This window comes from Chiloscyllium plagiosum, unplaced genomic scaffold (genome assembly GCF_037043375.1).
Source record: "Chiloscyllium plagiosum isolate Xiang-an unplaced genomic scaffold, Cpla_swu_hap1 HiC_scaffold_27, whole genome shotgun sequence".
NCBI classification, from domain to species: Eukaryota; Metazoa; Chordata; class Chondrichthyes; order Orectolobiformes; family Hemiscylliidae; genus Chiloscyllium; species Chiloscyllium plagiosum.
Window position 1 is genome coordinate 20,921,413 of NW_028270165.1, and position 24,845 is coordinate 20,946,257.

Genomic DNA, 24,845 nt, shown 5'->3' on the forward strand with positions numbered 1-24,845 from the left:
AGTCTTCTGGCACTACTCCTGTAGACAAAGAGGACATAAAAATCAAGGCCAAATAGAGTTAAGGAGAATCCAAACTGTTTTTTAAAAATACATTATGGACAAAAGGTAAAAAGGGAGAGTATAGGGCCCCTCAAAGATCAGCAAGGCGGCTTATGTGTGGAGCTGCAGTGGATGGAGGAGATGCTGAACGAATATTTTGCATCAGTGTTTACCGTGAAGAAGGGCATGGAAGATATAGAATGTGGGGAAATAGATGGTGACATGTTGGAAAATGTCCATATTACAGAGGAGGAGGTCTTGAAATGCATAAAGGTGGATACATCCCAGGACCTGATCAGGTGTACCCTAGAACTCTGTGGGAAGCTAGGGAAACCATTGCTGGACCTCCTGCTGAGATATTTGTATCATCGATAGTCACAGGTGAGGTGCCGGAGGACTGGAGGGTGGCTAACGTGGTGCCACTATTTAAGAAAGTGGTAAGGAAAAGCCAGGGAATGCAAGACCAGTAAGCCTAACATCCGTGGGAGACAAGTTGTTGGAGAGAATCCTGGGAAATAGGATTTACATGCTTTTGGAAAAGCAAGAATTGATTAGCGATAGTCAGCATGGCTTTGTCCATGGGAAATCATGTCTCACAAACTTGATTGAGTTGATTGAAGAAGGAGTTTGATTCAGATAAATGCGAGGTGCTGCATTTTGGGAAAGCAAATCTTAGCAGAACTTACACACTTAATGGTTCGGTCATAGAGAGTGTTGCTTAACAAAGAGACCTTAGAGTGCAGATTCAGAGCTCCTTGAAAGTGGAGTCAAAGGTGTATAGGATAGTGAAGAAGGTGTTTGGTATGCTTTCCTTTATTGGTCAGAATACTGAGTACAGGAGTTGGGAGGTCATACTGCGGCTGTACAGGACATTGGTTAGGCCACTGTTGGAATATTGCGTGCAATTCTAGTCTCCTTCCTATCGGAAAGATGGTGTGAAACGTGAAAGGATTCAGAAAAGATTTACAAGGATCTTGCCGAGGTTGGAGAAATTAAGCTATGGGGAGAGGCTGAACAGGCTGGGGTTGTTTTCCCTGGAGCGTTGGAGGCTGAGGGGTGACCTTATAAAGGTTTACATAATTATGAGGGGCATGGATAGGATAAATAGACAAAGTCTTTTCCCTGGGGTGGTGGAGTCCAGGACTAGAGGGCATAGGTTTAGGGTGAGAGAGGGAAGATATAAAATGGATCTAAGAGGCAACTTTTTCACGCAGAGGGTGGTACGTGTATGGAATGAGCTGCCAGACGAAGTGGTGGAGGCTGGTACAATTGCAACATTTAAGAAGCATTTGGATGGGCATATGAATAGGAAAGATTTAGAGGAATATGGGCTGGGTGCTGGCAGGTGGGGCTAGATTGGGTTGGGATATCAGGTCGGCATGGACGGGTTGGACTGAAGGGTCTGTTTCCCTGCTGTACATCTCTATGACTAAGTAAGAAAGTGGATTGATGAAGGCAGAGCGGTGGACGTGATCTATATTAACTTCAGGAAGGCATTCAACAAGGTTCCTCATGAGACGTGTGAGCAAGGTATGATCTCATGGAATACAGGGAGAACTAGCCATGTGGATATATAACTGGCTCGAAGGCAGAAGACAGAGGGTGGTGATGGAGGGTTGCTTTTCAAACTGGAGGCCTGTGACCAGTTGTGTTTAATAAGGATCGGTGCTGGGTCCACTACTTCTTGTCATTTATACAAATGATTTGGATCTAAACATTGGAGGTATAGTTACCGAGTTTGTAGATGACACCAAAATTGGAGGTGCGGTGGATGCAAAGAAGATTACCTCAGATTACAACGGGAGTTTGATCAGATGGGCCAATGAGTTGAGTGGCAGATTGAGGTTAATTTAGATAAATGTGGGGTGCTGCATTTTGGAAAAGCAAATCAGAACAGGTTTTTACACTTAATGGTAAGGTCCTCGGGAGTGTTGCTGAACAAAGAGACCTTGGAGTGCAGGTTGATAGCTCCTTAAAAGTAGAGTCGCATGCAGATAGGATGGTGAAGTAGGCGTTTGTTATGCTTTGCTTCATTGTTCAGAGTATCGAGTAAAGTCATTGAGAGCTCATGTTACCACTGTACAGAACATTGGTCTGGCCACTTTTGGAATATTGCATGTAATTTTGGTCTGCTTCCTATCGGAAAGATGTTGTGAAACTGGAAATGGTTCCAAAAAGATTTACAAGTGTGTTGCCAGGATTGGAGGATTTGGCCTAAATGGCCTACTCCTCCTGTTGTTATGAATCTGTAACCCTGATTTCTCATGGTAGAAGCGTTCCCATGGCACAGAGGAGGTTTTCTAACATAAAATTAAAGCCATTGCTTTGCTTGAACTCAAACTGCTTGACTTGGAGGAGAGTGGGAGTTTGCAAAGTGTCCTCCATTCCACACGTGCCTCAACTGCAGGGCAGCTGTCCGGCACGCCCTCCATGGTTGACGTCATCCCTGTTAGTTTCAGAGTGAAATTCTCTCCCTCTGGGCAACATCTGGGAGCAAAGCAATGTCACCCCCTTTCCATTCCCCATCCTCCAGGAGTGAGACAGGGAGTGGGAAGGGGAGATGGGGGTGGATGAAACACTGTTCACTTGGAGCAACTGGAGTGAATCCAGGGAGGGAGCAGAGTGTCCAAAGGTGCTCAGCTACTTTATTTTTCTCTTGAGGGTACTTTCCTTGTGTACTCCCTCAGTTTGGCACGTTTACAGTTTGCTCCCTAGAAAAGGATTGCTTCTTTCTTCATGTTCACAATTAGAAGGCTAGTTTCTCAGGGAACTGAGCAGCATTTAAGGGATTGGCACATTGATATAAAATGTAGGCGTATGAAGCTTCATTTGGTGTATATCTGATATTGTTGGCTGTTGTAAAAGTTTCTTTGCTATTATTATTCACCTTCAAATATTGTAATGGGGTCACGTCCTTTTTTTGTCATCTTTTTTTATTTAATCCGACAGCAGGAAGTAATTCAGTAACTTTGCTGGCTTTCTTTTCTCAAGCAGCCTTGACATTTCATTTTCATATCCTTGATTCAGCTCCATTTCCAGCACCTTTTTAGGCAGTTTATCCCATGTTATTGTCACCAAAATGAAGTTTTCCTCCAAACACACTTAAGGCTATCTGGTTGCATAAGTGTTTTCAGGTTTCTGTGTGCTGGGTAATATGTGATCAGCAGGCATCTGGCAATCTACAGAAATCGCCACCTTTTTTTATGTTCATTTAACGTACTGATCGTGATCACTTACTTTGTGATTTATTTTGCAGGAAGATGTGCAGAAAGAAATCTGAAAGTAAATGATCCATCAACTTCTGACAGAGCCACTTGATTCATTGGGACTTGAATATCAGCAGCCATTCCAATCAAGAAGAGATGTTTCCTTTTGGTTGTTTCAAAGAATTTGGACACTGGTGCCGCAGGAAGAATACTGAGACACCGAGTGAGGGAGATTCAGTGCGCTGACTGTGAAAAGTGCTCCAAACCAGTTACTCAGCTTGGGGGAATCAAAATCTCACCCCTCACAGTGGGACAGACTATGTCCCCGTTCTGTTTGTAATTTCAAACCCAGAGCAACACAAGGAAAGTTCCCCCAATGGGGAAACCGTGGAAATGTGGGGACTGTGGGAAGGGATTCCCTTCCCCATCCCTGCTGGAAACCCACAGATGCATTCACACCGGGGAGAGGCCATTCACCTGCTCAGTGTGCAGGAAGGGGTTCAGTCGGATCAGCCAACTGCAGACGCACGAGTCGGTCCACAAGGGAGAGAAGCCATTCACAGGCCCCATGTGCGGGAGAGGGTTCACTCAGTCAGCTGCACTGCTGACCCACCAGCGGCTCCACCCTGGAGAGAGGCCATTCACCTGCTGTATGTGCCGGAAGGGCTTCACCTGCTCCTCCCACCTGCGGAGGCACCAGTGAGGTCACGTGCCATCGCAGGGGGATTGAAGGAGCGATGGCCGAGTGATCCTATCAAGCCAGCTCTGGGGAATCCCAGGTTTGAATCCTGCCGCGGCAGATGCAGAATTGGAATTCGGTCAGTAATCTGGACTTCATAATCTAAGGATGAAACCATTTCCTGGGGAAACCCCCCCCTCCCCCCACCCCTCCATCTGATTCACTCATGTCCTTTTTCGGGAAGGAGCCTGCTGTTGTGGGAAAGGGTTCACTCTGTCGTCCCAGCTGCATGCTTTACCCGGCTGTACCAGGGATCCAGTTACAAAGCAACAGCTCAGCTGACCAATAGTAAAGAAAATGGGGCGGGAGGAGTGGGGCGAGTGTGTGCACTTTGAGTTTGAGGTTTATTTAAAGCTACTTTTTCTACATCGTTTTGCTGGGGAGATCTGAAGCTGTAACAAAATTGTGTCGCAGTAGCGGTTACCTGAACTTACTGCCAGGCTTAGACACTCTTTGAAAGCTGCGAGATCCAACAGGTTTTTGATTTAAAGCTTCTCAGCCTCCAGCACTAAGTTTTCAGTGTCGTATCTTAGAAGGAGCAGTGAATGAGTAGCTAGTATTGGAAGAAATTGTATGTTTTTCAGGACTGCAGGTTCATTGTTTCATTGGCATTGCAAAGTTTACTGGCAACAGTGGAGGGTGTGGGCTGTATTCACTGGAAACAAAGTTTAAAAATCTCACTAAAACCAGGATATAGTCCAACAAGTCTATTTGGAAGAATTAGGTTTTGGAGCGCTGCTCCTTCATCAGGTAGTTGTGGAGTAGGATCATGAGACACAGAATATATAGCAAAAACCTTTAGTGTCATGTAACATAAATGATATATTGAAGAAACTGAGATCGCTGTTAAATCTTTCATCTTTTAAAATGGGTTGCAGATTTCAGTTCATTAATTTGTACATTCCAGAACCTCTTTTAAGTCAGATTCTCCAGGTAACTTAATGTTTTATATAAGGAACCTCACGTCAAATAACGCATGAAAGCTGAGGTTCGAGACTGTTTGTGTCCCAATCTTGAGTCAGACTGGTTCTATTTCCAAATATATAATTGTGCAAATGCAAATTCACCCCAAATGTGTGAGTGCATGCATGAGAGAGAGCGTGTGTGTATGCATGTGCATGCTGGGTAAAGTGTGTGTGTGTGAGATGGAGTATAATCCGGTGAGAAGGTGTGTGTGTGTGAGTGTGGGGGGTGTATTAGTGTGTCTCTGACAGAGAGCATGTCTATCAGAGAGGGTCTGCACGAGCGTGTGCTTGTGAGTGTGTGTGTGTGTGTGTGAGAGAGAGAGAGAGAGAGAGAGCTTGTGACATGGACGCAAGGTCGCGCTTGAGGCCATCCTCCTGGTTTCCGAACTTGGCTATCAGCCTCTGCTGGCCCACTAAAAATGATTAAGCAGTTACACAACACACATTGGAGAGGGCAGGGTGGGACTTGTCTTTCGATTTGCAGAAGGTGGGAGGTTCTGGGTGCTGGAAGCTAGGGAAACACAGGCTGGAGGACCTTCGGCTCAGAGAGATGGAGCTGGAAGCCAGGCTGCAGACACTTTGGGGAATCATAGAACCCCAACACTGTGGAAACAGGCCATTTGGCCCAACATGTTCATACTGACCCTCTGAAGAGCATCCCACCCAGACCTACCCAATAACCCCCACAGCTAATCCCTGAATTTATAATGCCCAATCCACTCTAACTTTCACATCTTTGAACCATGGGAGGAAACCGGAGCACCCAGAAGAAACCCAAGCAGACACGGGAGGGGTGGTGGGGGTGGGGGGGGGGGGGAGTTGGGGGAGATAGGGAAATGCAAACTCCACACAGTCACCCTGAGGGTGGGATCGAACCCAGGTCCCTGCCGCTCCGAGGAATCCCCTCTCCAGCTCTCAGCAATCAATTGGCTTCTTCCCAATCCTGGTGACACTCCAGTCATTTTGAGGAATTGAATTTGCTTCTACATTTTCTATGGTGCAGGGGTCATTGTGTCTCAGCAGCTTCAACGATCCACTGACGGGCACGCCTACAGCAAAAACACTAGTTCACATTTCGCTAAAGAGTTCAAGTTCTCTCCACAATCAGAACCCTGAAGCAGTCTGTGTGTAATCACGGGCTTCTCAATGCACGTTGATGTTTGAAATCATTTCCTGTAGACAAACATTTCCCCTCCTGAATTCTAACGCTGCTGATATTCAGGCCCTCAGTAAATTTCTTGTGCATGTCTGAAGAGCAAATCCTTCTCTGCTAATACCTTGAGAAAACAGATCATTGCTGTCAGTGCAGGACAGAAAACAGGATGAGAGAATTCTGGTTTATATGAAATAGCCTTCTCTATCTTCTACCCTAAATCTCTGTCTCTCAATTCCTCCACCTTTCAATGGACTCCAACCCATCCTCCTGTTTTTGCCCAGCTCCCGTCTCCTGAAAGGGCTGACTCTTGGTTCAGTTTCAAGCCACTTCTTGCCATCCCCAGTGTGCAGAGAAAGGGATGCTGGAAGTGGGTGGGATCCTTTCACCACCTCCCCATTCAATCAGGACCCAATCATGCCCTCAGCTCCTCCTGTCCATTCTCTCTCGCTATCCCTAGCTTCCCGTCTCTTTTCTCTCTCTCTCTCTCTCACACACACACACACACATGTCACTCTCTGCACATCCGTCCATTCTATCTCCACGCCCTCTGCCCCCTGTCCAGTCTCTCATCCACCTGCTTTTCCCATCCAATCCTCTTCTCTCTCTCCACACCCTCTGCCTTCCGCCATCCAGTCCCTCTCCACACACTCTCTGTCCCCTCTCCATTCTCTCTTTCCCCACCCTCTGCTCTCTATCCATTCCCTCGCTCTCCCCAACCCTCTCCTGTCATTCATTGTTGCTCTCTTTCTCCCCCACCGTGACCCAGTTCATTCTCTCTCCCGACACTCTGCAACTCCCAATTTCTCTCGTTTCACACTCTGCATCCACCCCCCCCCCCCCATTCTCTCTCTCTCTGACAAACCCTCTGCCCCCCACCCTATGTACCGCCAGGCTATCTTTACCCCCAATGCTCTGTCTCCATGTCCATTTTCTCTCTCTTTCTTCCTCCCAGTCTCTGTCTCCCGTCCAATTTCTCTACCTGCACCCCCACACCCATTCTTTCTCGTGCCTCGAGCCCTCGTTGATCACTGTATCAAGCCTTTCTAAGGATAGAGAGTGAATGGATGGTCATGAGTCTACCTGGAAGATGGGGGAAGGGGTGGTTGTAGTGGAGATGGGTGAGAAATCGCTGATCTTTAACATTGAAAATGGCTAAAATGATTTATTAAGAATCATTGGTAAAGTCTGAAAGTATGTTCAATTGTTTAAAAAGCTGCAGACACCTTTCTGAAACTTGCATTGAAGTCTGTACAGTTAGGCCACAGTTGAGGGCAGGCTGTAAAGGTGGAATGGCGTATTCCTAGTCTTGGTTCAGATTATGTACAAATAGAGTCATAGAGACGCACAGCACGCAAACCACATATTCTAAATTAATCTCGTGATCCATTTGCCACCATTTGGCCCATCTCTCTCTCTCAACCCTTCCTTTTCATATACCCATCCAGATGCCTTTTAAATGTCGTAATTGTTCCAGATTAGACCACTGTCTCTGGCATCTCTTCCACGCTCTGCGTGAAAATGTTACCAGTTCGGTCCCTTTGAAACCTTTTCCCTCCCAGCCTAAGCCTATGCCCCCGTAGTTTTGGACTTCCTCTACCCTGGGGAAAAGACATACAAAAGTGGAGCAGCCAGACAAAATGAAAAAGGAATAAACTGTTGAGTCTCAGGGAAACAAAAAAAATGTTTTCTCTTCTTGGCATTTGGACACTGTAAATCTGTCAGTTGCACCAGTATCTCCATTGGGCATTCTGCGCATGCTTCTCGGTGTCAGCAAGCACTGCGCATGTACGCCGGTGTCAACAAAATACTGCGCATGCTCTTCGCTGTCGGCGGAAACAGCGCACGACATTCTTCTGCTGGACCAATAGGAAGCACTGGAAGACCGGAAAGAATGTGGTCCTCCGGCTTTTGATTACTCCCCCGCCCCCCCCCCCCCCCCCCACCACCATTTCTGAATGCAGAAGTTGGATCATGAGCTTGTGAAGCTGGTGTTGCTCCTCTCTCTCTGAATGAAGATTGAACTTCAACTTCTTCCGTCTGTCCAACATCTGTGAGTACAACACGCTCTTTTCCATTTTATTTTTTCATTCTGGCGTTCAGTTCTTGACTTGCAGCAAAGTTGATTTAGGTATGTGTCTTATTTGGCAAATGCAGTAACACATTGTGAAGTTATAGCCTTTCCTGTAAAAAAATAACAGAAAGGAGATACGTTGTTTAAATGATGATATATTGGGTTGTGGAGCAAGTGAAGACTGCAGATGCTGGAGATCAGAGTCGAAATTTTGGCGCTGGAAAAACACAGCAGGTCAGGCAAAAGCCCTTCATCAGGAATGATGTATAGATGTACAAAGGTGCCTCGGCTACCTTCTACTCAGGCTTTCTACTCCAGTCAATGCCAGTTGTCAGATAGGTGCAGCAAGCAATGCAAGTGATATGTTAGCAAGAGGAATGGAGTTCAGAAGTGGGGATGTCTTCCTGCAGTTAGGGAGACATTGAATATATTCAAAGCGGAGTTCATCTGACTTTTGAATCTCAAAAATAGTTATCGGGGAAAGCAAGAAAATGTATTTTTTTTTCAAAAGTATTTTTAGACTTTTTTTCAGAATTTTCACAAAACATCTATAGACAAAAAAGAACAATACCAAAATTCAAAGATATATGCAGTGCAACAATGTCATATCACAATACTATTAATGATGAACTACCTACTATTGTACCAGAACAAACTTAGCTTAAACTAAACTGCAATCAAATTAAATAAAAACTAAATTAAACTGAATTCAAATTAACTCAAATTATATCACATTACTTTATTCTATTTCACTCACTACACCTCCACTGAGGTTCCCATCACTGGGAGCACCAGTTATTGTACCCTTTTTCTTTTGCCCCAGCCTCCCCCTCTCAGGGTCCCACGGGTGCCCAGACTGATTTCCATGGCTATACCACGGCCCTAATTAATATTGCTGATAAGTCTGCATCGATGTAATTTAGAAGGGCTGCCACGTCTTGTAAAACTGCACTGTTTTGTGGTGCACCATATTTGTGAGGGAATCGTGGGGGAGATGCTCCATCACCAGCTTACGCCACCCCATAAGCCCTGGGGGATTTTCCAGCGGCCAAAAATGTTCTTCCTTGCACAGTGGGTAAGAATGTTACACAGTCTGTTCCCCTGTTCCCCCAGAAAGACAAATTTGGCAACTCCAGAAGTAGGAATACCGGATCCACTTTAACTTCAATCCCCAGGATGTCTTTCAGCTCCTTTACGATAGCACTCCAATATCTCTGGATCTTACAACATGACCAATAGCAGTGTGTGAGAGTGCCTATACTAATTTTACATTTGGAACACCCTGGTGATGCTCCTCTCTTGAACTTAGATAGCCTCTCTGGCACCAAATGAGCGCTGCGTAAATTCTTCAATTGCACGTCCTGTGCTTTGTTACATATTGAAATTTTCCTTACATTTTCCCATATATCTTCCATATTTCCAATGAAATCTCCTCTCCTAGCTCCTGATTCAACGTCCTACAGTGTCCCTCCATGTCCTTTAAGGCACGTCTCTTCTGTAAATGATACAAAGTACTAACTGAAAGAGCGCCCTTACACCAGAGCAGTCTTTTCTCCACGTCTGATCTGTAAAGCTGAGCCAGGAGTGTGGCCTTCCTCTGTATATAATCACTTATCTGAAAGTACGGATAAGGTTCCTATTAGACAATCCATATTTCTGACTTAGTTGGCTAAATGACATCAAGACCTCCCCTTTGCATGAATCTCCCAGACAGGAGATTCCCTTATTCTCCCATGACTTAAAGCCGGAGTCCATTGCCCCAGGTTTAAATCCTTGGGCTCCCACCAATGGGGTAAATGGCGAGGTCTTAAGCCAATTGCCCTCGTCTTGTCTCAGGCTTTCACCGTATTTAAAATGATTGAACTCTTACATAGCTCGGTTATGGATTTCATCTTATCCATGAATAATAGATTAACTGAGGGGACATCTCGACTGAGGCTTCAACGTCAAATCAAATCCCTCTGTGCTCAGTCACCCACTCATGCTAACAAAGCGCTTATTTGATATCTCTTCAAGTCCAGAAGGTCCACCCTCCCTCATCCTGCGAGAGCTGCAATTTGGTAAATTTAATTAGGGGGCGCCTGCGACATCAAATAAAATAACCGAGCCAACCATCAAGCCTCAGTAATACTCATCTGGGTAACAACAACGGAAGCATTCTCATGGGGTACAACAGGCGAGGAAGAACATTCATTTTAAATCAGGGCAATTTGGCCGAACCATGATAACGGTAATCCATCCCACCGCTGCAAATCCTGCTTTATCCTCTCCAGTAACTGTACATGTTAGCTTTATACAGCTGGTGGAAGGCAGGAGTAATAAACATTCCCAAATACAAAAAGCCCTTTTGATGACCATCTAAACAGGGACTGCATTCCATCCTTCAGATCAGGCACCTCCACTAATCCCCCCACTGGCATGGCTTCCAGTTTTGTAAAGTTGATCCTGTAGCCCAAACACTGCCAAACACATTAATTGTTTGAATCAATCGAGGAACTGACTCCTCCAGATTGACCAAGAACAAAAGGACATCATCAGCATATAGGGTAATCTTATGTTCGCCCATTCCCACTCCTGGCGCCACTATTTCAGGATCCCTCCTGATAGCCTCAGCTCATGGCTCAATTGCCAAGATAAATAGCAGTGGTGAAAGAGGACACCCCTGTCGACTACCCCTCCCAATATGAAAGTTATCTGACTTTGTGCCGTTTGTGATGACTGCTGCTTTAGGATCATTGCACAACACCACTACCCGTCTGCAAAATCGGGCAAAACAGATATGCACTCCGGCTCCGAAAGCTGCGCTATGGACTCAGGCAAAAACAGATATGCGCTCCGGCTCCGAAAGCTGCGCTAGGGATTCAGGTAAAAACAGATATGCGCTCCGTCTCCGAAAGCTGCGCCAGGGATTCGGGTAAAAACAGATATGCGCTCCAGCTCCGAAAGCTGCGCCAGGGATTCAGGTAAAAACAGATATGCGCTCCGGCTCCGAAAGCTGCACGAGGGACTCAGGCAAAAACAGATATGCGCTCCGGCTCCGAAAGCTGCGCTAGGGACTCAGGCAAAAACAGTTAGGCGTTAGCGAAATAAATACTCTAGGTAAGTTAAAAGGTTAGTAAAAGCTTACCAGTCAGGACTCTGCGATGCTGCTGTCAAATTGATCAGGTTTTTTGGGTTGGTGAGGGTCGGAGAGCAGACAAGAAACTAACTGAGAGAAAATCTAACTACTGGAAGCCTTAGATTTAACAGGCGCTTCCCCACCTTTAGAAAACTTCGGCCGAAGGTTGTCTGCTCCCTGATCTGCCAACGTTGCCAACTTGCCGTTGTCTCTTTTCCTTCCCGCGTCGGAGTCACCAAATGTTAAGACGGACCCGCGGGGTCCCGTCTTTGCGTGTTCTTTCGGAAGGAGAGACTCACACTGGCAACTATGGTTAGACGCAGACAGCAGTTTATTCACAGAATCTTAACTGGTACAACGAATCTACAAGCATGCATTCGTTGGAGAAGGCGTTCTCCCTTCTCGTTCAAACTTGACACAATTATACTTCGCGCTGCCTGGAGTCCCCGGTCAGTTCGCCTTCCCCATTGGTCCATTCATCTGCGCGCGCTGGGGATCCGTCCTCCTATTGGCCGCATCGAAGTGCCTGTCCAGCTCCTGCTGTGCTTAACAATGGCTCAGCCATCCCCGGGAGCGGTTCCGATCCCGTATTCAATAGTTCATTGTTTCAAGGAATTACTATGCGTCTGACAGGCTAGCCATTTTCAATAGTTTCAGTTGAACTAGTTTGACAATTACACGTATCAACTTTAGACTTAAATAGAGCCATTCACACTTTACAGTTACAGGTTCCGATAGAGCAATTCACACTTATCTAACAGTTACAGATTCCGATCGGTTTCTTTATTAATCCCGAGTTTCGATGGGGCAATTGATACTGGCTGGTATTTACAGGCTCCAAGATTTAATTAACATTATGCATATCCCTTCCAAGCTCCAGCCAGGTAGTCATGCAGTCGCCAGCAGCAGCTCGCTTGGCTGTTGTTAACCATTTCAGGGCTGGAACTAGAAGTGTCTGTTGCAGAACTAGTGTCACCCTCCCTAGCCCTACATTAAACACCCCAGTGAAATCTCCCCAACAATACCTCGACACGGTCCTGTCCCCCTTAGTCCAAGAACTCCCCACCTACGTTCGGGACACCACTCACGCCCTCCACCTCCTCCATGATTTTCGCTTCCCCGGTCCCCAACACCTTATCTTCACCATGGACATCCATACCCTGTACACCTCCATCCCCCATCACGAAGGACTTAAAGCCCTCAGCTTCTTCCTTTCCCACCGTACCAACCAGTACCCTTCCACCGACACCCTCCTTCGACTGACTGAACTGGTCCTCACCCTGAACAACTTCTCTTTCCAATCCTCCCACTTCCTCCAAATCAAAGGAGTAGCCATGGGCACCTGCATGGGCCCCAGCTATGCCTGCCTCTTCGTAGGATATGTGGAACACTCCATCTTCCGCAGCTACACTGGCACCATGCCCCACCTTTTCCTCCGCTACATCGATGACTGTATCGGCGCTGCCTCGTGCTCCCACGAGGAGGTTGAACAGTTCATCCACTTTACCAACACCTTCCACCCCGACCTCAAATTCACCTGGACCGTCTCAGACTCCTCCCTCCCCTTCCTGGACCTTATCGGGTGACCGAATCGACACGGACATTTACTATAAACCGACCGACTCCCACATACCTAGACTACACCTCCTCCCACCCTGCCCCCTGTAAAAACGCCATCCCATTCTCCCAATTCCTTCGTCTCCGCCGCATCTGCTCCCAGGAGGACCAGTTCCAAAACCGTACAACCCAGATGGCCTCCTTCTTCAAGGACTGCAATTTCCCGCCAGACGTAGTCGACGATGCCCTCTATCGCATCTCTTCCACTTCCCGCTCCTCCGCCCTTGAGCCCGGCCCCTCCAACCGCCACAAGACAGAACCCCACTGGTCCTCACCTACCACCCCTCCATGTACAACATATCATCCGCCGTCATTTCCGCCACCTCCAAACGGACCCCACCACCAGGGATATATTTCCCTCCCCTTCCCTATCAGCGTTCCGAAAAGACCACTCCCTCCGTGACTCCTTCGTCAGGTCCACACCCCCCACCAACCCAACCTCCACTCCCGGCACCTTCCCCTGCAACCGCAAGAAATGTAAAACTTGCGCCCACACCTCCCCCCTTACTTCCCTCCAAGGCCCCAAGGGACACTTCCATATCCGCCACAAATTCACCTGCACCTCCACACACATCATCTATTGCATCTGCTGCACCCGATGTGGCCTCCTCTATATTGGGGAGACAGGCCGCCTACTTGCGGAATGTTTCAGAGAACACCTCTGGGATACCCGGAACAACCAACCCAACCACCCCGTAGCCCAACACTTTAACTCCCCCTCCCACTCCACCAAGGACATGCAGGTCCTTGGACTCCTCCATCGCTAGACCATGGCAACACGATGGTTGGAGGAAGAGCACCTCATCTACTGCCTGGGAACCCTCCAACCACAAGGGATGAACTCAGATTTCTCCAGTTTCCTCATTTCCCCTCCCCGCACCTTGTCTCAGTCAAATCCCTCGAACTCAGCACCGCCTTCCTAACCTACAATCTTCTTCCTGACCTCTCCGCCCCCACCTCACTCCGGCCTATCACCCTCACCTTGACCTCCCTCCACCTATCGCAATTCCAATGCCCCTCCCCCAAGTCCCTCCTCCCTACCTTTTATCTTAGTCTGCTGGACACACTTTCCTCATTCCTGAAGAAGGGCTTATGCCCGAAATGTCGATTCTCCTGTTGCTTGGATGTTGCCTGACCTGCTGCGCTTTTCCAGCAACACATTTTCAGCTCTAAATCTACTCCCCTCAAGTTGAGGCCTGGTCTCATCCATCAGCAGAAATGACTGGCTAGGGTAGGGCTTCATTCCCACAGTGCAATGAATTCCCACTTTCCACCAAACTCTCAGATGTATTCTCACTCAGTTGCTGTCTCACAAATTAAAGACTTCATTGTAACTTCTTTTGCTCCCAGTAAGGGCACAACATCTTGGAAAGCTGCTCTGAAAGTCCAACCACACTTCTGCAATCACCGAAGACAATTCCAGTGTCATAGCACAGAAATAGACATTCCGGCTCAACTCGTCCGTGCTGGGGGGAATATGTTAAGCTCGATATGGTTGCAAGCAGTTACAAGTAGCTGCATCTTGCTTCTGCAAAAATCGCAAGGCAGAATCATGAGGGTATATTCCAAAAAATAACTAACTGAAAGACTGGTAGCAGCAGATGTATTGACATGACAGTAGCAATGGTCACGCACATAGTGAGTTAGTATGAACAAGGTAACCAAATAAGACCCTGTGTTGCATCAGCAAAAGTAATAAGACCAAGCTATCGGGGTGGGGGGGGGGGGGGGGGGGTTGCACGCTACAGACAGATGTGGTAAAACGATTAGATTAGCAGAAGTAAGAAGGGAGTCTGGAACAAACTCAATCTTCATTCAGAGAGAAAGCAGCAACTTCCGAAGCTCGTGTTCCAGTTTCTGCATTCAGACAATAGGAAGGCACTGATTGGCAGGAGGACCAGTCACCTTTCGGTCCTCCAGTGCTCCTGATTGGCCCATCAAAAGAAAGCGGCGAGGCGTGCCTTGCGTGCAGTGAGGAGCATGCGCAATTTCATCCTGACGCCGGCGAGCACGCGCAGTATGTTCTCTGGCGATAAGGCTGTTACTGACAGAATTTAAATGTCTAAATGCCAAGAGAAATAAAAAAGGGGAGATGCATAACTTTTTCCCCCCTGCGATATTTACATTTCCTACACGCCCCATGACTTTATAAATCCAAATAAGGTCACCCGACAACTTGTGGTCGTCGATAGGGCGAACAGAACTGTACTCAGTCCTCTCCACGTGGTCTCACCAATATCCTGTACAACCTCAACGTGATGTCCCAACTCCTGCACTGAACGGTGTAAACAATGAAGGAAAGTGTGCTAAACGCCTCTTTCACAACCCTGTCTACCAATGATGCAACTTTCAAAGAACTATGTACCCGGTTTGGAGATGCCGGTGTTGGACTGGGGTGTATGAAGTTAAAATTCACAACACACCAGGAGATACTGCAACAGACTCATTTGCAAGCATTAGCTTTTGGAGCGCTGCTCCTTCAACAGGTGGTTGTGTCTTATGATCCTGCTCCACAAACACCCCATGTCTTTACCTGTCGCTCTCTCAGACACACACACACACTCTAATACTCACACCATCTCACAGGCTTATACTCCATCTCACACACACTTCATTAGCATGCATGCACAAACTCGCATGCACGCACATACACACTCGTGCAGATACAATTACACATAAGTCAATGGGGTGAATTTCCATTTGCAGAATTATATTTGCAGATATATTCAATGTTGCTCAAAAAGCACACAAACTGCAGGCCGTCAATCCATGTAATATTTTATAAATTCCTACTTTGATTAATAGAACCAGTCTGATTGAAGATTGGGACATAAACACTCTGGTGCAGTGTCTGAGCTGAGATGTCACTTATTTTTATAAAACCTTAAATCATCTCAAGAAGGTGAATTAAAAGTAGTTCGGGGATTACATATTAATGAACTGAAACCTGCAACCCATTCTAAAAGATGAAAGATTAATCTGAATCTAGATTTGTTCAATATGTCCTATCTGTTGCATGACAGTATAAATTCTGTGTCTAATGACCCTGCTCCATAGCTAACTGATGAAGGAGCACCGCTCCGAAAGCTAATGCTTACAAATAAGCCTGTTGGACTATTAGCTGGTGTTGTGTGATTTTTAACTTTATCCACCAAGTCCAACACCGGCACCTCCACATCGTTTCCAGTGGACACAGCCCACACCTCCCAGTGCTGCCAGGAAACTGTACAATGCCGATGGCATGATGTAGTACCTGGACTCCTGAAAAATTTACAATTTCTAACAATACCGGTTACTCATTCACTGCTGCAACCGATACACAACATTGGAAACATAGTATAGGAGGTTGTAAGAAATAAGCACAGCAGGTCAGGCAGCATCCAAGGAGCAGGAAAATCAACGTTGCCTGACCTGCTGTGCTTTGCCAGCACCACACTAATCTTGAATCTGATCTCCAGCATCAGCAGTTCTCACTGTTGCCAGTAAGAAATGAGCAGTTTTAAAACAAAAACCTGTTGAGTTCAAAGCTCTCAATGAGAGGCTGAGCTCGGTGTGAAGTTTAGGTAATCTTTGTTGTGATCCAACTTTGTTACAGCTTCAGAATCTCTCAACAGAAAGGCATAGAAAAAGTAGCAATGTTTTAAAACCAGCTCAAGGTCAAAGTGCACACACTCCCTCCAACCCCTCACTTTCTTCATTATTGGTCACCACCAAGTTGTCCCTTTGTAATTGGATCCTTGCTAGAGCCTTCACCCAGAAGAAGTATTGCCTCACTCAGGAACTTCAACCTGTATCCTGTATCCAAGGAAGTTGGATGGGCAGTGTAGAGTCAACTACACTGCTGTCGGCCAGACTAGGTAAAGGAGACAGCTGGGATGTCTGAGTGAATCCTCTCCCACAACAACAGTTTCCTTCCTAAAAAGGAGCTGAGTGAATCAGATGGGGATTTCTTCCACCCCAACCCCATTGACAATGGTTTCACTCCAGATTTCTGAACATATTCCAATTCCACTAGCTGCCACGGCGGGATTCAAACCCAGGAATCCCCAGAAATGGTTTGATAGTCCAGTCGATAATGGCATTTGGCCGTCATTCCTTCAATCGCCCTGCGATGGTACGTTCACTTGCTGGTGGCTCCGCAGGTAGGAGGAGCGGGTGAAGGCCTTCCCGCATTCAGGGCAGCTGAAGGGCCGCTCCCATCTGTAGACCCATCGGTGCCTCAGCAGGTTGGAGGCCTGGGTAAAGGCCTTCCCACACTCAGGGCAAGGAAATCGCCTCTCCCCCGTGTGGACCCGCTGGTGGGCCAGCAAGTTGGGGCAAGCTGAAGGGCTTCCCGCACACAGTGCAGCTGAAGGGCCTCTCCCCCGTGTGGACCCGCTGGTGGGTCAGCAGGTGGCAGGAATGTCTGAAGGCCTTCCTGCAGTCGGTGCAGGGGAACGGCCTCTCCTCGGTGTGACTGCGCCGATGAGTCTCCAGGGCAGACGGAAAATGGAAGCCTTTCCCACAGTCGCCACACTTCCATGGTTTCTCCATGGCCAACGCTTCAGCCGCACACAAACGGGCGTGGAGCCTGAACCCATCTTGAATTCCTCTTCCCAGGCCATATCGCTGTTTCAGGCTCCACACTCAGTGCTCCATCCCACTCTCTCTCCCCATCTGTTCTCACTCCGCTCTAATTCCCCTGAAGGTGCTGATTCAGGATCTTACTGGGGCAGAAAAGCAAAAACATCAAGACTGACATCTCTCTGCATTTTGGATATCTCCACCTGAAAGTTAATATCTTTCATAACATTTGTTACAATGTGGCACACGTTCAGACACACCAGGTATCGTTTCAGGTTTTGTGACATCAGTATCCAGTTTTGATTGTCGGTCCATTGATGACGCTGTTGCTTGGTGACGGTGAGGCTCCCCCGGCCCCGCCCATCCCCCCGTGCAGACATCACGCGGGGGCGAAGGCGGTTGGGAGGAGAAGTCGCTCGAGCGAGGAAGCGGCGGGAGGGCGGCCGTTAGGAAAATGGTGCCACGCGACCTAGGGCAGACACAAGTCACTGGGCTTGTGCTTTTTACCCTCACTGTTTGTTTTTAATTCCTTGTACTTTTCACCCTTGTGGACTAATCTAACTTATAGATTAAGGTGGATTGGCCATGCTAAATTACCCATAGTGCCCAGGGATGAGCAGGTTAGGGTGGATTGGCTATGCTAAATTACCCATAGTGCCCAGGGATGGGCAGGTTAGGGTGGATTGGCTATGCTAAATAACCCATAGTGCCCAGGGATGGGCAGGTTAGGGTGGATTGGCTATGCTAAATTACCCATAGTGCCCAGGGATGGGCAGGTTAGGGTGGATTGGCTATGCTAAATTACCCATAGTGCCCCGGGATGGGCAGGTTAGGGTGGATGAGCCATGGGAAATACAGAGTATGGGGGTGGGTATGGGTGAGATGCTCTTCAGAATGCCAGTATGGAATAGATGGGCCGAATGGCCTGCTTCCACATTGTCAGGATTCTATGACTCTCCCCCCGAAAAAGGAGCATTTTATCGGCATCTATCCTGTCAAGCCACTTTCAGAATTCTACTGGTTTCAATAAGATCACTTCCAGTTCAGAGAGGTATACAGCACAGAAACAGATCCTTCGGTCCAACTCGTCCATGCTGACCAGGTTTCCCAAACTAAACTAGTCCCACTTGCCTGCATTTGGCCCATATCGCTCTAAACCTTTCTATTCATGTACCGATCCGAATGTCGTTTAAATGTTGTAACTGTACCTGCATCGACCACATCCTCAGCAAGTTCATTCCACTCACAAACCACCCTCTGTCAAAACGTTGCCCCTAGGGTTCCTTTTAAATCTCTCTCCTCTCACCTTGAAAGAATATGCCCCCTAGTTTTGAGCTCCCCGACACGAAGGAAGAACTGTTTGGTATTCAGTCCTGAATAATCTTTACCAAACCCTCTCTAACAGTCTCCTTCCTATTACAGGGCCACCAGAACTGTACCCAGTACTCTAAACCACTCTGCCTACCCAGTGATACAACTTTCAAAGAACTATGTACCTAACCCTCCACCCCATGTCTCGGGTTTGGAGAGATAAGGGCCGGGTGCTGGCAGGTGGGACTAGATTGGGTTGGGATATCTGGTCGGTGTGGATAGATTGGACCAAAGGGTCTGTTTCCATGCTGTATATCTCTATGACTTTATGTCTCTCTCTTTTACAACATGACCCAGGGTCCTACAATGAACTGCACTTCCTTGTTTTAGTAAAACGTAAACCCTTGCGTTCATACCTATCTCATACACACATACACCAAGCCTCTCACAGACATACACTCCATCACACTCACACTTTACCAAACATGCGCGCGTGTGTGCGCGCACACACACACACACACAGAATTTGTCTTGGCAGAATATTTGCAGATACATTCAATTTTGCTTAAAAAGCGCACAGTCTGCAGGCACTCAATCCATGTAATATTTTATAAATTTCTACTTAGGAAATAGGATCCCAACCTTGAATTAGACTGGTTCTGACAGACTCGAACCTCACACCTTTCAGGCATTGTCTGAGCTGAGATGTGACTTTTTTTTAAAAAATCAAACCTTAGATCATCTCAAGAACATGACTTGAAAGATGTTCAATGATTTACATACGAACAAACTGAAACCTGCAACCCATTCTAAAAGATGAAAGACTTAACAGCAATCTAGGTTTCTTCAATATATCCATGACATAGTGATCTTTCGCTATAAAAGGTAATGTCTTTCGATCCTGCTCCACAGCTACCCAATGAAGGAGCAGCACTCCAAAAGCTGGTGCTTTCAAATAAAGTTGGTGTTGTATGAGTTTTTAAATTTTATCCACCCCAGTCCAAAACCGGCACCTCCACATCTAGTGAACACAGCCCAAACGTCCCAGTGCTGCCAGGAAACCTTACAATGCTGATGAAATGACGCAGTACCTGCACTCCTGAAAAATTTACAATTTCTAACGATACTACCTACTCATTCATTTTCCATCTGATACATGACATTGGAAACTCAGTGCAGGAGGCTGAAAGAAATGAGAAGCTTTAAAACAAAAACCTCTTGGAGCTCAAAACTTTCAATGAGAGTCTGAGCCCGGCAGTAAGTTCAGGTAACCTTTATTGTGATCCAGCTTTGTTACAGCTTCAGATCCCCCCAGCAAAAAGGCAGAGAAAAAGTAGCTACTTTTCAAACAGCTCAAGACCGAAGTGTGCACACATCCCCCCACAACCACACTTTCCTTAGTCTTGGTCACCACTGAGTTATCCCTTTGTAATTGGATTCTTGGTACAGCCTTAACCTGTAGGAAGTATTGTCTCACTCAGTAATTTCAACCTGTATCCTGTATTCAAGTAAGTTGGACAGGCAGTGTTGAGTCAACCACACTGCTGTGGGTCTGGAGTCATGTGTAGGCCAGCCTGGGTAAAGGATGCAGCTGGAACGACTGAGTGAATCCTTTCCCACAACAGCAGTTTCCTCCCCTAAAAAGGATGTGAGTGAATCAGATGGGGGTTTTCTCCACTCCCCCCCCCCCCACCCCGCAAAAAAATGGTTTCATTGTTAGATTCTGAACTCCAGTTTCTGACCAAATTCCAATTCTGCCATCTGCCGTGGCCGGATTCGAACCCAGCACCCCGAAACTGGGTTGATAGTCCAGTTGATAATGGCACGTGGCCGTCGCCGCTTCAGTGCGTCCACAGGAGGGAGGAGCAGGTGAAGCCCTTCCCGTACTGAGAGTAGGTGAACGGCCTCTCCCTGTGTGGAGACACTGGTGGGTCAGCAGCTTAATCGAGCAGGTGAACCCCTTCCTGCACTCGGGGCCCCTGAAGGGCCTCTCCCCCTAGTGGAGCTGCTCATGCCTCCGCAGGTGGCTCACCTGACTGAACCCCTCCCCACACTCCGGGCAGCTGAAAGGCCTCTTCCCCGTGTGGACCCGCTGGTGGGTCAGCAGGTTGGAGGCCTGGGTAAAGTCCTTCCCGCACTTGGGGCAGCTGAACGGCCTCTCCCCCGTGTGGACCCGCCGGTGCCTCAGCAGGTTGGAGGCCTGGGTAAAGTCCTTTCCACACTTCGGGCAGCTGAATGGCCTCTCCCCTGTGTGGACCCGCTGGTGGGTCAGTAGGTTAGAGGAATTGCTGAAGGCCTTCGCGCAGACAGGACAGGGGAATGGCCTCTCCCCCGTGTGGACCCGCCGGTGGGTCAGCAGGTTGGAGGAATTGCTGAAGGCCTTCCCGCACTCTGTACAGGGGAAGGGCTTCTGCCCCGTGTGGATCCGCTGGTGCCTCAGCAGAGCAGAGGCCTGGGTAAAGTCCTTCCCGCACTTGGGACATCTGAACGGCCTCTCCCCCATGTGGACCCACCGGTGGGTCAGCAGGGCGGAGGAATTGCTGAAGGCCTTCCCGCACTCGGGACAGCTGAAGGGCCTCTCCCTCGTGTGAATCCGCTGGTGTCTCAGCAGGGTGGAGGAATCGCTGAAGCCTTTCCCGCAGACATAGCAGGAGAATGGCTTCTCCCCAGTGTGGCTGCGCCGATGAGTCTCCAGGACAGACGGGACATGGAATCCTTTCCCGCAGTCGCCACACTTCCACGGTTTCTCCACGAGGCAGGATTCCTCGGGTTTCTCCATGGCCAATGCTTCAGCCACACACAAACGCGTGTGGAGCCCCTCCCCACCGTGAATTTCTTTTTCCACGCCGTATAACTGCTTCAGGCTCCACACTCAGTGCACTTCAACAGTAGGGTCTCTCATCCAGTCCCACGGATGCTGAAAACGTACTCAAACCGGAACCAAAAAGCTTTGCTCCTTCTCACAGAATCATAGTTGGAAAATTGTTGTCGTCCCGATGGATTGAGTGACTGTCAGACATTGATGTCAAAGTGAGGACTGCAGAGCCCTTTATCTGTTGATTTTGAAACTTCTGTCTTCAGATTGTCCAATACTCTGTTAAAAAGAGATTACAAAAGTGATCATTGTCAGTGCAGGGTAGAAATTCAGAACAAGGAATTCTACTTTCTGCGGATATTCTTTTCTTTGTTATTCCACAAAATTGAAAGCACCATCCCACTCTCTCTTCCCCTCTGTTCTCACGCCGCTCCAACTAATTCCCCTGAAGGTGCTGATTCAGGATCTTACAGGGGCAGAAAAAGCAAAAACATCAAGACTAATGTCAAGATAAATCTACCTGAAAGTGAATATCTTTCACAACACTGGGATACTGCAGAGAGCGAGCAGGTCTGCCCCTCAGGTCCCCATTAAATCATTCCCCTCTCAGCTCAAACATATGCCCTCTAGTTCTGGACTCCCATACCCAGGGGAAAAGACCTTGGATATTCACCCAATCCATGCCCCTATGAACACCCAGTCCTCCGATTTCCCATTCATCTTTGCTATGTTATACTTTTTCCCTTTTGTCTTTACATGGTCCTTAACTTCTCTCGTCAGCCACGGCCACCCCTTCCTCTCCTTAGGACCTTTCTTCCTTTCTGGAATGAACTGATCCTGCATCTTCTGCATTATACCCATTGTTCCTCCACTGCCATCCTTGCTAGGGGATTGCACCATTGAACATTGGCCAGCTCCTCCCTCATACCTCCATAGCTTCCCTTATTCAACTGAAATATGGTCACTTCCGATTCTACCCTCTTCCTTTCAAACTTCAGATTAAAGTTTATTGTATTGTGGTCACCACGTCCTAATGGCTCCTTTACTTCGGGGTCCCTGAGCAAATCCGAATTGTTGCACAACACCTGGTAGGCTCCAGCACAAGCTGGTCTAAGAATCCATCTCAGAGGCACTCCACAAACTCCCTGTCTTGGGGTCAAGTACCATCCTGATTCTCCCAGTCTACCTGCATGTTGAAATCCCCCATAACAACTGTACTAATATCTTTGCGACAGGCCAATTTCAGCTCCTTATTCAACTTACACACTACATCCAAGCTACTGTTTGGGGGCCTGTAGATAACTCCCATTAGGGTCTTTCTACCCTTAGAATTTCTCAGTTCTCGCCATACTGACTCTACATCCCCTGATTCTGGTCCCCCCCATGCAAGGGACTGAATATCATTCCTTACCAACAAGGCTGCCCCACCCCCTCTGCCAGTTAGTCTGTCCTTATGATAGCACGTATACTCTTGAATATTCATTTCCCAGGCTCTGTCCACTTGAAGCCACATCTCAGTTGTCCCCACATCATCGTAACTGCCAATTTCCAAATGAGCTTCAAGCTCATCCACCTTATTTCTAATGCTTCGTGCATTCATATTTAATATTTTTAATTTGTTACTCCCCTCACCCTTCCTATCAATCCCTATTTCACTTGACCGTACGGCATGATCCTTTTCTTTTGAGTTTTCTGCTCCATTGATTCCATTGTCTTTTTTGACTTCTCTTGTTCTAACTTTCTTCTTAAACTTCCAGTTTGTCCCCTCCACTCCACCCCCACTCCCCCCCCCCCCCCCCCCCCCCGCTATTTAGTTTAAACGCAGCTGTGTTGCAGTGGCAAACCTACCTGCCAGAATGCTGGTCCCCCACCTTGAAGGTGCAACCCATCCCTCTTGGAAAATTTATTCTTACCCCTAAACATCAGCCCCTCATGCTCCAGGGAAAATATCTCTGGCCTATTCAGCCTCCCCCTGTAGCTCAAACCCTCCAACTCTGGCAACAGCCTTGTAAATCTTTTCCAACTCCTGTCAAAGTTTCACAACATCTTTCCTCTAGCAGAGAGACCAGAACTGAATGCAGTATTCCAAATGTGGTCTCACCAATGTCCTGTACAGTTGCAACATGACCTCCCAACCCCATACTCAATGCTCTGACTAATAAAGGAAAGCATCCCAAACGCTTTCTTCACTATCTTCCTGAGACTCTGTTCTCAAGGAACTATGAACCTGCACTCCAAGGTCTCTTCATTCTACAACTTAACATTTGGATAAGTACATGAATAGGAAAGGTTCGGAGGGATATGGCCCAATCTAGGTGGGACTAGCTTAGTTTCTGAATATAGTCAGCATGGACTAGTTGGACTGAAGGGTCTGTTTCTGTGCTGTCTGACTAACTATTCTGTACTGGTCTTGAAACCATTTTCTTGCCTTCCCCCACAAACATCCACTTCTTTGTTGTTCCAAAATCAGATGAGTTCAGCCTTGAATATATTCAATGACCCTCTAACTGCAGGGAGACATCCCCACTTCTGAACTCAATTCCTCTTGCTAATATACCACTTGCCTTGCTGACTGCTTGCTGCACCTGTCTGACAACTGGCAGTGACTGGTGTAGGAGGACGCTGAGGCCCCTTTGCACATCCACACATCATTCCTGAAGAAGAGCTGGTACCTGAAACATCAACTCTCCTGCTCCTCGGATGCTGTCTGACCTGCTGTGCTTTTCCAGCACCACACTTTTCGACTCTGATCTCCAGCATGGGAAATTCACCTCCTTTCTGCTTTTTTTTCCACAGCAAAGGCTGTAACTTTACATTGTGGCACTCCATTTGCCATGTGTTTGCCAACTGTGGTCTTCTCTACATCGTGGAGACTGAGCATAAACTTGGGGAATGGTTCACCGAGCATCGCAGCTGGGTCCACAGAAGCCGACTGGACCTCCCAGTCACCACTCATTTTAATTCCCCTTCCCAATATGACCATCTTTGGCCTCTTCCATTGCCACAACAAAGCAAACTGCAAATTGGAGAAACAACACCTCATCTTGTGCCTGGGCAGCCTGCAGCCCTGAGGATCAACATTGAGTTCTCCAATTTCAAATCACCTCCCTTCACCATCTGGAAAAAGGTGGTGAGAAAAGAGAGTACCGAGCTCAGAGATGTTGGACACGGGAAGGGCATTGCAGTCTGGGGTGAAGCTCAATCTTCATTCAGAGAGAGAGAGGGGAGCAATAGCAGCTTCAGAA

At 47.5% G+C, this 24,845-nt stretch overlaps 1 protein-coding gene across 1 annotated transcript; it reads right to left on the reverse strand.

Moving 5' to 3' along the window:
- Positions 1-20,781: 20,781 nt before the first annotated feature.
- On the reverse strand, positions 20,782-21,564 carry LOC148143379 (uncharacterized). The gene has a single exon (XM_087975658.1). The coding sequence runs from the start codon at positions 21,562-21,564 to the stop codon at positions 20,782-20,784; it is 783 nt and encodes a 260-aa protein (XP_087831784.1).
- Between the last annotated feature and the right edge of the window lie 3,281 nt (positions 21,565-24,845).

What these genes read in the sequence shown, in the direction of transcription:
- LOC148143379 (XM_087975658.1), bottom strand. Translation starts at nt 21,564, where the DNA reads ATGGAGAAACCCGAGGAATCCTGCCTCGTGGAGAAACCGTGGAAGTGT.